The 14,206-nt window shown below is 35.3% G+C and overlaps 2 protein-coding genes across 6 annotated transcripts in view; one reads left to right on the top strand and one right to left on the bottom strand.

The window, feature by feature from the left end:
* Positions 1-12,125, bottom strand: part of LOC107907534 (uncharacterized) — a 31,137-nt gene extending 19,012 nt beyond the window's left edge. For 4 of the 5 annotated variants that reach the window (XM_016834956.2, XM_016834957.2, XM_041112667.1 and 1 more), the window contains exons 1-10: positions 11,946-12,125; positions 11,580-11,864; positions 11,313-11,372; positions 11,117-11,209; positions 10,762-10,990; positions 10,359-10,465; positions 8,445-8,507; positions 3,425-3,525; positions 2,326-2,420; positions 1,285-1,305 (exon numbers count right to left, since the gene is read on the bottom strand). In XM_016834956.2, the coding sequence (XP_016690445.2) occupies positions 1,285-1,305; positions 2,326-2,420; positions 3,425-3,525; positions 8,445-8,507; positions 10,359-10,465; positions 10,762-10,990; positions 11,117-11,209; positions 11,313-11,372; positions 11,580-11,864; positions 11,946-11,951 (1,060 nt within the window). In that variant the 5' untranslated portion in view covers positions 11,952-12,125. Of the gene's footprint in view, positions 1-1,284; positions 1,306-2,325; positions 2,421-3,424; positions 3,526-8,444; positions 8,508-10,358; positions 10,466-10,761; positions 10,991-11,116; positions 11,215-11,312; positions 11,373-11,579; positions 11,865-11,945 lie in introns of those variants that run through there. The other variant, XM_041112666.1, reaches the window with a different exon arrangement.
* Positions 12,126-12,631: 506 nt separating this feature from the next.
* LOC107902884 (uncharacterized) lies at positions 12,632-13,120 on the top strand. The gene has a single exon (XM_016828994.1). It carries the CDS (start codon positions 12,632-12,634, stop codon positions 13,118-13,120), a length of 489 nt encoding a protein of 162 aa, XP_016684483.1.
* Positions 13,121-14,206: the final 1,086 nt, after the last annotated feature.

Genomic DNA, 14,206 nt, shown 5'->3' with positions numbered 1-14,206 from the left:
AAGGAACTTTTATGACACAACAAAATCAAACTCTTGACCTTTTTCAAAAAACAGGGGATTTTGGGGCGTAATCCAATCGATACACCCATCAAACTAAACCATAAATTCAATGAAGCAAAAGACGACAAAGCTATTGATAAGGAGATACCAATATCTAGTAGGGTGGTTGATTTACTCGTCACATACTTGATCAAAAGACGACGAAGTTGTTGATAAGGAAAGATACCAAAAGCTAGAAGGGAAGTTGATCTACTTGTCGCATACTCAACTAGATATTGTATATGCTATTAGTGTGGTAAGCTAGTACATGCACCATCTACAAATGTTCACCATCAAGCTGTCTATAAGGTACTTTGATATCTTAAAGCTACACCTAGAAAAGGTATTATGTTTAGAATGAATACAGATCAAACTGTTGAAGCTTATAGAAATGTGGATTGGGTAAGTACTATCACTGATAAGAGATAGACTACTAGATATTGGGAACTTGGTGACATGGAAAAGAAGAAATACAGACGATGGTGGCAGGATCAAGTTTAAAGCAAGAGTTTAGGACTAATATCCCCAAGGAATTTGTGAACTCTTGTGGATAAAGATCATCTAGGATGATCTTGAGGTTAAATGAAATGGGCCAATGAGGTTCTATTGTGACGACAAGGAGGCTATTAGTATCACCGACAATCTTCGGCATGAGAGAACCAAACATATTGAAATAGACCCCCACTTTATAAAGGAGAAGTTAAAAAGTGGATTAATTTGTACGACTAATGTTCCTACACATAGGTAGATGGCAGACCTATTAGCTAAGAGGTTAGCCAATGCTTCATATCAAGAGATCATTAGACATATTATGTAAGGGGTTATCCGATGCTTCATTTCAAGTGATCATTGGCAAGTTGGGAAAGGAGAACATCTATTCACCAGCTTGAGGTTGGAGAATCTCATGGACTCTTTAGCCGCAAATCTCCTATTATTTAGCTATAATTTTTCCAGATTTGTAAGGATAGAAATATTGTAGACATTGACTGGTTTGTAGGGATAGGCTAATATTTTGGGATAAAATCTTGATTTCTTTCGTAGAATAATTATTGTATATTGTTTAAATAGATGCAAAAAGCTATCATTTGGAATGAGAAACAGTAAAGTTTTCTGTTTAGTTGCTCTTGAATTGAATATAAAATCCATAAACATCACAGCTTTCAAAATTGTAAATGACAAAACACTCAGCATAGTAAGGAGAGACTAATAATGACATTATGGAGAAGAATGATTGGAATGAAATACCTCCTGGAGCAACAAGCTTTCCTGCATAAAAATGAGACATGTATTAGGCACTAATGAAGGCAGCACTTCATATTTGAACACTTGGACCAACAAGCCCAATGTAAACACGCAAGGGAAAAAAAATGAGATTTCAATTACCAGAATCTGGGACTCTTGTTCCAAGAATCTCGAGATGCGATAAGCTAAATGAAAGGGATTTAATACACTGAATTGGAGGACTATGTGCAGCTACATTAGAATTCATCTTAATTTCTCTTAGAATTCTTCATAATTTTTCTTACAGCCTTTTGATTGAGATTTTTAAAATTTTATGAAATTCGAAACCAAGGTATTTTAAAAAGCATCTTCCAGAAAGCTTGTATTTGTAATTCTCTTTTGTTGGATAAAAACTTTGAAAATAAAATTTTAAGTCAAAAGAATTTCATGAGATAAAAAGTAATTATAAAAGAAGAAGAATTGTATTAAAAATAAAAAAAATACATATATGTATGGAAAATAAGCAATATATTATTTCAATAATATAATATAAAATAAAAGTACATATTAAGTTTAATAAATGATTGAGATATAAGTTTTTTATTTTATAGTGGGACCATGTGAGTTAAATAAAGAAGATTTTGAAGAATTTTGAAAAGCAACCTCTTTAGATGGAATTTGGAAAAGGAATTTGAGTTGCTTAAATTCCTTTCAAAAATTCCATATAAAATTTGAACATCTCTCTTATTTTTACACAAACAAGTAAATTCATTTTTTGAATTTTGACAATCTTTATAGAAATGACCTTATAATTTCTTCACATCGCAATCATCAAAAATCTACTTGAAACGGAAGTTATATTGGTACTACCAAGCTAAACCTAAAACCTTAAAACATACAAATACCATATATACCCCAAAGGACCCATACTATAAATAGTAATAACACCCATAAAACATGATAGAATAATAAAAAAATAAAAAAAAGGCTATGAACTTATATATAATTCTTCATTTCTTTTACTAGTAACTGCAAATGAAATGTTTAAGAATTTAATGACCTCACCTAAAGCCATTGCAACAGCATAAGGGTCTCTTATGGCCAATTCAGAGATGATTTCCAAAGAGTGCCTGACAGCAACAGGGTCGGCAAATGAAATCCTGCAATGAGAAAAAAGAAGTCCAACGTCAAATGATACCAAAACTACAACATAGAAAAAAATGTATTAAGTAACATAACATGCAGAGAGCTGCAAAACAGGGACGAATCAAGCATTAACAGGGATGTTTTAGTTAAAACACAATAATGGAGCTAAATTTGGTCTTCAATAATCATATGGAAGTGAACATAAGATACATAATTTAGCAATATCTTGAAATGATTTTTTAAAAAAGGGAATTTAAGAATAATAGCAAGCATATCAAACTAGAGCCAATGTGCTTATGTGATGGGGAAAAAAGTTAATATACCAAATGTAAGCAGCATCTCCTTAAAAATTTTACAAGCTCAAGACAACAATAATTAAAAAAAACATTTTACACTGAGCAAAATGACTTCCAAAATTTTGGGGCCAAACAGATAACTGCAGTAAAAAAAAAAAAAGAAGTTGACGAAAGGGGAAGAAAAAATTTTATCAGCAAAACACAAGAAATTGAAACACCAATGGAATGCAATTGAACAACAATAGTAACTTTAACCAATATGCTAACTCAAGAAACAAAGGTCAGAATACTCTGAAGTTTTACTAATTGAATAAAAAACCAAGGGAACACGAAATATAATATATATATATATTGACAAAAGACCAATAAGAATAAAGGTACGTGTAGAGTAAAAAGAATTTTGATATTTCTGATGCTAAAAGCAATTTCTAAACTAACTCATGTCAGCAGCTAAAGATGATAAAGATGAAAAGCAGATAACAAATTAGTGACTTTTCACAAAAAAGAAAAACAGATAACAAAACAAATAAAAAAAATAGATAAACCCAAGATCTCATTTCAGCAAGAAACCAGATTCTGAACATTACAGATCAAAACTCATCTCACTCAAATATTTAAGTACTCACATGCTACAGATGCAGTTTAATGGAACTGACGTCTAACACAATAAAACAATAGCAGACATCAACAAAAATCGAGATCAGAATGAATAGAAGAATCACCCCTGCACAGCATGATGCAAAAATGCTGGATTTCCTGGATCCAAAGGAAGTCTCCTCAAAGCACTTAGAGCAGCATATTGCAGATTACTTCGGATGATAGACTGAAAAGTCAATATCACAGAAAAATAAATAAACAAAAAAAGTTAAGAACAATTATCTAAGCACACAATTGGCTCAATGTAAAAAATAAGTTACAAGAGTATAATAAAAACAATACAACAAAAATGCATTCAAAGAGAAGAAAGGAACATATATGTGAAAATAAATATTTAGCAGCCAATTAACCTGTTAATCCAAGTGACTAACATGTTTTCTCTAATTTATTATGCAGCAAAAATAAGAAATCCACTCCTAAATCGACAGTGCAACCACTTTTCAGTAAAGAAGGAAAGCACGCAGAACCCATAGGCTCCAATTGGTCCTCTATCAAAATAAAATATTTTAAGACAGATAGGATGTCTGCCTGCCTGGGATATAAAGAAAACCAGAACATGGTTTAGTAGAGATGTTGGTCAAAGAAAAGGGAGAGAAGCTGGGTTTTTCTGGCAGCAGGAAATTTAGAAGAAAACTGAACTATGACTTCTGTTTTGAAGTTCTGACTAGCATCATGAGTGTACAAATTTAGGAAGAAGAATTATTCTTATTTCTTCTAATCTGACTACAGCCTTTTAAAGAATAGCAGGAAAAATAAAAAGGAAATAATCTCTAGAAATTAGCCTATCCCTAAAAATTAGTAATTTGATTATGGCTAATAGTACAAGGAAATTCCTAGAACTAAGGTAGAAAATCTGCTTAATTTAAGGAATTCCAACACTCCCCTCAAGCTGGAGTGTAGATGTTAATCAAACCCAGCTTGCCCATAATTTCTTCGAACATTTTTTCGCTCAAGCTTTTGGTTAACACGTCTGCTACTTGTTGTCTTGTAGGTAGATATGAAACACAAACTTCCCCTTTGTTAATTTTCTCCGTAATAAAGTGGCGATCAATTTCCACATGCTTGGTATGGTCATGGTGTACAGGGTTATGAGCTATGCTAACTGCTGCCTGGTTGTCACAGTATAATGTTATAGGTTTTGTATAGGATAATTTTAGTTCTCCCATTAGCCGTTGTAACCACATTCCTTCACATATACCATGGGACAAAGCTCGATATTCAGATTCAGCACTGCTGCGTGCCACAACAGATTGCTTTTTACTCCTCCATGTCACGAGATTACCCCAAACATAGCTGCAGTAACCGCTTGTGGAGCGCCTGTCATTAACTGCCCCTGCCCAGTCTGCATCAGTGTAGACTTCTATGCTTCGATTTACATCTTTCTTGAAATGCAACCCCTTACCAGGAGTCCCTTTTAAGTATCTCAATATCCTGTAGGCAGCTTCCAAATGTTTCTCCCTAGGAGCATGCATAAATTGACTTATAACACTTACTCCAAAAGCTATGTCCGGACGAGTTTGAGAAAGATAGATAAGTTTTCCCACTAACCGTTGATATCTCCTCCTGTCTACCTCTTCTCCATCCTTATCAGTTCCTAATTTAAGGTTGGGTTCCATAGGAGTCTCGGCTAGTTTGCAACCCAACAGTCCAACTTCAGAAAGTAGATCAAGAACATACTTTCTTTGAGAGATTGAAATACCTACCTTTGACCTTGCTATCTCCATTCCTAGAAAATATCGAAGATTCCCCAAGTCTTTAAGTTGAAACTCAAGACTTAAGAACTCTTTTAGTCTTTCAATTTCAATAGAATCATCCCCTGTTAATATTATGTCATCTACATAGACAATGAGAATATAGCACTTCCCATTATCCGAGTGTTTGTAGAATAAGGTGTGATCAGCTTGACCTTAAGTATAATGTCTACTAGTCATGGCTTTGGCAAAATGATTAAACCAAGCCCTAGGGGATTGCTTTAGTCCATACAAGGACTTCTTCAACTTGCATACTTGGCCCTTGCTTCCTTCGAATCCAGGCGGAAAATCCATGTAGACTTCTTCGTTTAATTCTCCATTGAGAAAAGCGTTCTTTACATCCAATTGGATCAAAGGCCATTCTAAGTTGACAGCAACTGAGAGAAGCACTCGAATAGTATTCAATTTGGCCACCGGTGCAAAGGTTTCCTCATAGTCCAACCCATATGTTTGAGTGAAACCCCTGGCCACAAGTCTAGCCTTGTATCGATCAATGCTCCCATCTGGTTTAAATTTTGTGGTGAAAATCCACTTACAACCCACGGTCTTCTTCCCAGTAGGTAGTTTAGATATTTCCCAAGTTCCATTGTCTTCAAGAGCCTTTATTTCTTCCAACACAGCTTGCCTCCATTTGGTTGACTTAAGAGCCTCTTCTATGTTTTTTGGAGTTTCTATAGAGTCAACATTAGAAACAAAGGCATTGTAGGATTTAGACAAGTTTCCATAGGATACAAACCGAGAAATGGGATGTTGAGTGCAGCTCCTAGTGCCCTTTCTTACTGCAATTGGAAGATAGATGGAAGATGAAGGAGGTGAAACTTCTTCCTCAAGACAGTCCTCGGGTAAAGATGGCATTGGCACTGCTGTTTCTGTCTCAGGCAGCTGATGTCTCCGAGAGTATACACGAAGCCCCCGAGTTTTTTCTTGTTGTTTTTCAGAATGAGTAGGCTGTTTTTCTTCATTAGTATGGTTAATCACCCTTGTTTCTTGTTGCTGAACAGTGAAGATAGGAAAAACAGGTTCCAAAACAGGAATAACAGTGGCTGTAGGATTTTCAGCAGGTTTTGTAGTGGTGGTAGGGCTGATAGAGCCTTGAGGTATAATGAGAAGATTGCTCAAGGTCTCATCTTCACTAAGTATCTCCCCCTGAAGATGAGAGGCTGAAAAATATGGCTCATTTTCGAAGAAAGTAACATCAAGGGACACAAACATCCGGTGTAAGGTTGGAGAGTAGCACTTGTACCCTTTTTGTGTAGGCGAGTAACCAATAAAGACACAAGTGTGGGCTCTAGGATCAAGTTTAGATCGGTTAGGTTGATGGTTGTGGACAAATGCTTTGCAACCAAATGTTTTGGTTGGGAGATTAGGAACACGAAACAAGGGAAAACTTTTTTGAAGAGTATGTAAAGGTGTTTGAAAGTTTAATACCTTAGATGGGAGTCGGTTTATAAGATAACAAGCAGTGAGGACAGCTTCTCCCCATAAATACTTTGGTACACCCATAGTAAACATAAGAGCACGAGCCACAGCTACAAGGTGTCTATTTTTCCTCTCGAAAACCCCGTTTTGTTGAGGGGTGTCAGGACAAGAACTTTGATGTATGATTCCTTGCTCAGAAAGATAAGGACTTAGGATAGAATTAAAGTACTCTCTCCCATTATCAGTTCTAAGGGTGTGAATATTTGAATTGAACTGGGTTCGAATCATTGAATGAAAATTTTTGAAGACTCTAGAGACTTCGGATTTTTCTTTGAGGAGATAGATCCAACAAACTCTAGTGTGGTCATCAATGAAAGTTATGAACCACCTAGCCCCTGTGATGTTTTTTACTCGACTGGCTCCCCATAGGTCACTGTGGATTAAAGAGAAAGGTTGAGATTGAACATAAGGTTTCAAAGGATAAGGGACACGAGTGTGTTTAGACAGTTGGCAAACTCACAGTTCAATGAACTTATTTTCTTATTTAGAAATAGTAGAGGAAACAATTTCTTCAAGTACATGAAATTTGGGTGTCCTAGTCTACGGTGCCATAGCATGATAGAATCTTCTTTTGATGTAGATAAGGCCATCCCTTCTTGTGAACTGTTTTTGTTCCAAACATATAAGCCATCATCAACTTTAGCAGTGCCAATCATCTTCCCCGATTCTTTTTCCTGAACCACACAACCTAAAGCAGAAAATTCAACAAGTACTTTTTCATCCTTGGTAAGCTTGCTAATTGAGAGTAAATTATAGGAAAGATTTGGAACATGTAAAACTTTATCAAGGGAAAAATTTTCAGTAAGTCTAACTGTCCCCATTCCAGCCACGAACGAGTAAGATCCATCAGCTATGCGAATCCGAGAGTGATCATGACAAGGTAAATAGGTGTGAAACAAACTTAGATTACCTGTCATGTGGTCGGATGCACCTGAGTCTAGTATCCAGGAAGTTGTGATAGGTTCGTGTGTAGTATTTAAAGCAGTACCGTGAATAGCTAGTGACCCACTGGCTGTAGGAGTCCCGAGTAGTTTATGAAGAGCCTCAAGTTGAGTTTTGGTTAGCCGAAGTTTATGAAGAGTCTCATAGGAATTTTCGGTGTCACCCATGGGAGTAGGGTTTCTAACAGAGAAAACAGAACAAGAAAAGAGAAGAAAGAGCAGGATCTACTGAATTCCTGATGCTCTTGATACCATATACAAATTTAGGAAGAAGAATTATTCTTATTTCTTCTAATCTGACTACAGTCTTTTAAAGAATAGCAGGAAAAATAAAAAGGAAATAATCTCTAGAAATTAGCCTATCCCTAAAAATTAGTAATTTGATTATGGCTAATAGTACAAGGAAATTCCTAGAACTAAGGTAGAAAATCTGCTTAATTTAAGGAATTCCAACAATGAGAACAGCATACCAAGAGAGAAAGGTACAGAAAACACAAATCATTTAATGAAGGCAAACTCAATAACCCTCCTCAACCCAGGGTTTATAATGCCACTAGAATTAGTATAAGAGCTAAAACGAATATACAATAAGTATTTTTGTATCTACCAAGGCCCAGCCTAGGCTGAAATATGGCACCATTTTGTGACCGAAATATGGCTTCTACAATTCTCTCTCATTCTATCAAAATCCAATCAAAGGGTTAGAGAATGCAACTAGTAAAGGCTCGTGAATCTAAACATTAACGTCACCATCATGCAAAAACTACAACAAACATGTAGCAACAAAGGATACAGGCAAAGGCAAGCTAGCGATGCAAGATCATCACTTGGAACAAAATATAGCAAAGTGCATCATTCACAAGAATCATTCCAAAATTTTAGCACTAACCACAACCACAAGAAGATATTCTTACCTCTTTATCACCACCTTTAGCACCAAAAATGCCTTTTTTACGCTTTTGCGGGACATCGCCAACCTAAAGAAGAAAATAAAAGTTTATAGAACCATTTAGAAAGTAAATAAATTAGCCTAAAAAGCAAATGAAAAGGGGTTAAATATTTTCAGATATAAAAAAAGCAAGAAAAATTACATCTTCCACAGAGCAAACAATATAATTCAAAAGCCTCAAATTAAGAAACATGATAAAGACTGTACGGAAAGGAAAATATATTATGAACATTCCTACAAAAAATAGTAGCACCTAATCTAGGTCATTAAAATTCAATCACCGCAGTATCATGTCTAAGCCTTCAGCACAGTTTCATTTCAAAACAATTACAGATCAAAGACAACATCATGATTCAAGTTCACACATAAACTCTAGCTTGTTTAATTTCATGTTTTGTTAAATCTCCATGCACTTAGGCTAGCCTTGGCTTCACATCCTAACAAGAATAAATAAAAACTCCTGGCAGACACCTCTAATAAAGGTGCCTCAATGAGGTGGTTGCCATTGGCACCTAACCCACATCCTTCAAACAAGCAAAGGTGCATAAAAAGTGCTATAGTTCATGTTGACAAAGAAAAAAGGTGTAACATCAATCACTTAAAAAGGAAATAGTAAATCATTAAATTTAACCATTGCTCAATAAACCTTAGATTCTTTACTACCACCCAATTCTCTTGTGTTAAAGCATACATACCTAAGGTTAACACTTGTCAAAATTATTTAGCTAATGAAAAAGATATATTTCAAAACTTATCATATTTTCCTTTATTTCCAGCAAAATATTGCTCAGTATAATTTTGTGAGACTTCCTTTCATTTCAAATCTTCCAATAGTTAGCTTGGATCGAGAAATTTCCCCCAAACAGTCTTAGCAATGTGTGGACCAAAAGGGTCTTCATCCTTTGATTTAGGATTAGTTTATTTCTTGAAGAGAGCAGGAAAGGGATATAACCCAGTGGCAGAGTGTCACCTTGGAAGTCATCAGTTCCGTAGAAAACAAAAAAAGGATAAAGGCACTTGGTGGTTATGAAGAGAAAATGTCTTTTGAAACATGAGAATAAAAATAGTATTTTCTATAATTAAAAAAAAAAAGGAAAAATTTATTGTTATAACCACGCTGCAAAAATTGCTCACGTTCAAACTTTAGAAATAGAAACAACATAATGCTTTATGATAATGATTTCGTATTAGCCAAATGCACCTTGGTTGAAAGGAATAAATTATGTTTCTGATTGGCCAAAAATAAAGATAAAACTGCTATGTGGAGGGCATGCATGGACCAAAATAGGACAATAAACTCATACATGACGTGCTATTACTTCCCTTGGGACAAAGATGTCTCCCCGCATAAAATTCTTCATATGTTTATTTTAAGAAAAGAGCAAGGGTGAAGTGACCATCTCTATTCAATTTCATATGGATTATTAATTAGATGATTTAAATTCATAGGAAAGCAAAATAAAATACCTTCGTAACATATTAAGAGTTAAAGAAAAACAAACATCACTGACTGAATCAGAATAATAGCTCTCTTGACCTCACAATTGTTGCATTTGAAATCAGACCAAAACCAAGTTCGCATCTCCAAAAGTTGATTACTGGCATTCTTACAATCAAGTAGTTATCAGCCCCCATCCCAAATCTTACAGCCAACCAACACATATAACAGATCCTTTTTCCATGCAGCACATAGCTCAAAGCAATAATGTGATCAATCATTGCAGGTCAGCAACCCTAAAACTCACCCCTCTTATCTTTTGACCAACAACAGAAATTTCAATTTTCTAAGGGAATTCAAATGTCCATGCCTGGCGTATATAAAAATAAATAGTGCAGTATTATGCTGATGCATTGTTCATGCAGAAACCAGTGGACGCACCTTGTCAAGAATGCCAAAGACAATTTCGTACAATCTGGACAAAATCTCAATGTTGCTCGAAGGAGAATAAGTAAGAGCCTTTAGAGCTTGCAGTCTTCTTGCATGAACTTCAAAAGTGGTAGAAATAAAAGTCAAACATAAGGAAGACAAAAAAAATTTACCGCTACTAATTTCAGCATGAAAACAACTGGTTAACTTGCAGAAAAACAAGTTATAACAGAAAGAAACAATAAAAATGGTCAATAAAGCAAGAAGATCATCTGTTCTTCTGACATTTTTAAAGAAAAATCAACCAGGAATTTCACCACGAACAAACAAAATATAATATCAAGGATTTAAACAATATAAATTTTGAAGAAGCAAAAGCACATAATGAGCTAAACTAAGAAAATATCATATTTACATTCAACATCAGTGTTTGTGGCCTCTGTGGTAAGCTGATTAACAATCCGTGGTACAACATCAGCTCTTGTCACCCCTCCAACAGCATCAATGTCAGCCAAAGCATCCCAGTTGGGTGTGGGGATCCCACCACCTGGATTTAAACCCTGGGAACCAGTATCTGCTAAAATTCTTGCCAAGTAATAATACACATAACGAAGGACTGTCCTATCCTCGCATTGTTGATCAAGCTGTATGATGAAAAAGAAATTAATCAAGAGACAAACCCTCATTGTAACAGATTCCAACAATGTTGATTAAAATGTCCAAGAGGATTAGACAAGCACTAGAGAATAGAAGATAAAAGTAACACATACCATGAGAAGAGATGGTGCCAAAGAAGGGTCAACAGAATTGTACACAGCAAGTTTGGGAAACACATGATGCACCAGTTGCTTCTGAGAACTTTTCTATTCTCCAAATTATGAGAGGAAAAAACAAATGTATTACTGAGAGAATCTCCAAAATAAACAAAGACAAGAAAATCCAAAAGAAAAAGCAGCCAATATTTACTTGATCAGAAGTAGCAGCTAGTTCATGAATACTCCTCGCAAGTTGCGCGTATGATACAGGCTGAAAATCAGATACAAATTGACTAAACACGAGAAATAGAATTTAACAATAAACCCTAGCTTTAAAACTAACTTATCGCCACCTCGAAGTCTACGATAGCCAGATTTAAAAATAAGATTGGGAGGGGGGAACTTACGAAAAATAGATCAATTCAGAACCTTAATTAAGAATGATCGAGATTGAAAGAAGATAAGAGAGTTGACTTACCTTCTTCTGCTTCTGCTTCTGATGAGAAATAATGTTAGTACGGACGGGGTTGAGAGCTGCCTTAGCCACAGAAATGGTATCATTTTGGATCTGCATCAGAGCCGCTCTCTTGGACTTTTTCTCCCCCAACGCGGTCTTGGTCGACACATACTGTTGCTGCGTGGCAGCAGGAGATGCTGCCGCTGTCGTCGATGATGCAGATGAAGAAGACACTGTGGATGCTGCCGCTGGAACAGGCGCAGGATCTGCCGTTATCAGATCCATAAGCGTCGTCCCTGAAGAGTCCTATAAGAAAAGTAAAGTACTTGTTATCGTTTCTTTTTTCTGTACTAGAAAAAAAACAGAACGTGTGGTAGAAGAGCTTACCGCCATGGTTGCTTAAAATTGAAATGAACTGTGATCTACCGTTCTACACGCAACACGAGCAGATGTAGATATAGCAACTGCCGCTGCGGAGAAAACACATCCTTTTTTTTTTTTTTCTTTTTACATATAAAACACTCCTGGAAAACTAGTATGGTTACACCAGTGCTTCGAGTTAGGTTGATTTTCTTGTTGTCAAATTATAAAATAAAATTTAAAAAGAAATTTATATACACTTTTTACACAAAATTTTAATTACTTGATAGTTATATAATAATAAAAAGGGTAAATTCACCAACAGTCACTTAACTTTAAGATAGCTAACAAAATAGTCACTTAAGTTTCATTTTAGTCACCAACTTTTGAAAAATAACAAAACAGACATTAACCTTATAAAAAAGTAACAAAACAGTCACTTACTAACAGTTTCCGTTACGGTCTTAATAAAACTGCTGATGTGGCAAGTTAACTAGCTGACCTGGCCAGTTAACTTGCCACGTTGGATAAAAAAATTTAAAAAAAAACCCTAAAAAAGCCTTTTAACATAGAAGAAGAAGAAGAAAAAGAAGAAGAATTAGCAGCAGCAACAAAAGAAGAAGAAACTATTAAAGAGAAACTTCTTCTTCTTATTATTCTTCACTTAACTTCAACAATATTTTCTTTTTCGTGTTATTGTCAGCAACAAAGCCATGGGGAATTGCTTAGTTGTTGAAGAGAAAGTTATAGGAATTATGGAGCCTGATGGCAAAATCCTTGAATATCAAGCCCTCGTCAAAGTTGAACAAGTGTTATCAAACTTCTCTGGTCATACACTGTCGGATTCATTTTTAGGCTTTCACCATCTTCAACCTGATGCAAAGCTGATTTCAGGGCAGTTGTATTACCTTATACCTCTTCCATCACCATCCAAAAAGCATAAAAAAAGGAAAGTGAGGTTTTCAAATCCAGAAGTGAATGATGACCAAGTAAGAAGTCCCAATGTTGTCAGAATTAAGTTGATAATTAGTAAGCAAGAACTGCAAGAGCTGCTTCAAAATGGAGGAGTTTCAGCTCAGGATATTGCATCTCATAACATACAAAGTAAACAAACCACAAATGGAATCATCGCACCTGATGTTGATGATGATAGCTGCAGAGTGTCGAAGCCTGTATTACAAACCATAGCTGAAGTAAAGTAGTAACGCAGCATATCATGTAGTAGAAAATATTGTTAGCTAGGATTATCTTACACAAAGAGTAGATATAATTAAGTATACCAAAACAATATTGCTTGTCACCACAAGATACGATGATGTCTCCTTAATGAAAATGAATTAGTAGATAAACTGGTGTTGAATTCATGTCCTTGTGAACATCCATTAATTTTGCTATCATTCAAAAGGAATCTAATGAACCTTAGCTGCCTCATACAATCACCTTTGAGAGATCAATGAAGCAAAACAGAGTATCAGTCACTCTAGCACATACTAAGGTCAATGAAGTAATTAACTTCGGCTTTGTAATTGGGTGTAATACAATAGTAACGAGAACAAAAGCTTTTTGTATTTTTTTTCTAAATAATGGAAATGCCAGTGTATTTTAAAAAATACCAACAAAAGCACATATCTCTATTTCCTGGTCTGAAACTCAACAGATAGTGCTTTTGATGCCTCAAAGGCATGGTACAAGCAGCTTTTTCAGGCTCCATAATTCTTATAACTTTCTCTTCAATAGTCTCTTCTTCTTCTGTTGTTGCTGTTTCTTTTTTTTCTTCTTCTTCTTCTTCTTATTCTCTATTAAAGGGCTTTTTACAGGTTTTTTTTTTCAATTTTTCATCCAACGTGGCAAGTTAACTGGCCACGTCAGCTAGTTAACTTGCCACATTAGCGATTCTGTTAATACAGTAATGGAAATTGTTAGTCAGTGACTGTTTTCTCACTTTTTTATAATGTTAGTGACTGTTTTGTTATTTTTCAAAAGTCAGGTGACTGAAATGAAACCTGGGTGACTATTTTGTTAGCTACCCTAAAGTTGAGTGACTGTTAGTGTAATTTACCCTAATAAAATATCATTAAAAATACTTATTATGGTTTGTTTTTAAAAATACACATCCAAAATTGTCCTAGTAAATTTTTGTCATTTGAACAGTGTTTTTGAGAAAAATTGAGGTGAGTATTAGACCTAATCCCCGCCCGAAATATACGAGGTTCGGGCAAAAATATAGGCCCAAAAAATGGGCTTAAACAAAAAAATGAGGCCCGTTTAGAAAACAAGTTGGGCCTTAG

The sequence above is a fragment of the Gossypium hirsutum genome, chromosome A05, assembly GCF_007990345.1.
Source record: "Gossypium hirsutum isolate 1008001.06 chromosome A05, Gossypium_hirsutum_v2.1, whole genome shotgun sequence".
Lineage (NCBI taxonomy): Eukaryota > Viridiplantae > Streptophyta > Magnoliopsida > Malvales > Malvaceae > Gossypium > Gossypium hirsutum.
The sequence above is the reverse complement of the archived record's forward strand: the minus strand, read 5'-3'. Positions and strand labels throughout refer to the sequence as shown.

Excerpts from the sequence above, each read along its gene's own strand:
- LOC107902884 (XM_016828994.1), top strand. The coding sequence starts at position 12,632 with ATGGGGAATTGCTTAGTTGTTGAAGAGAAAGTTATAGGAATTATGGAG.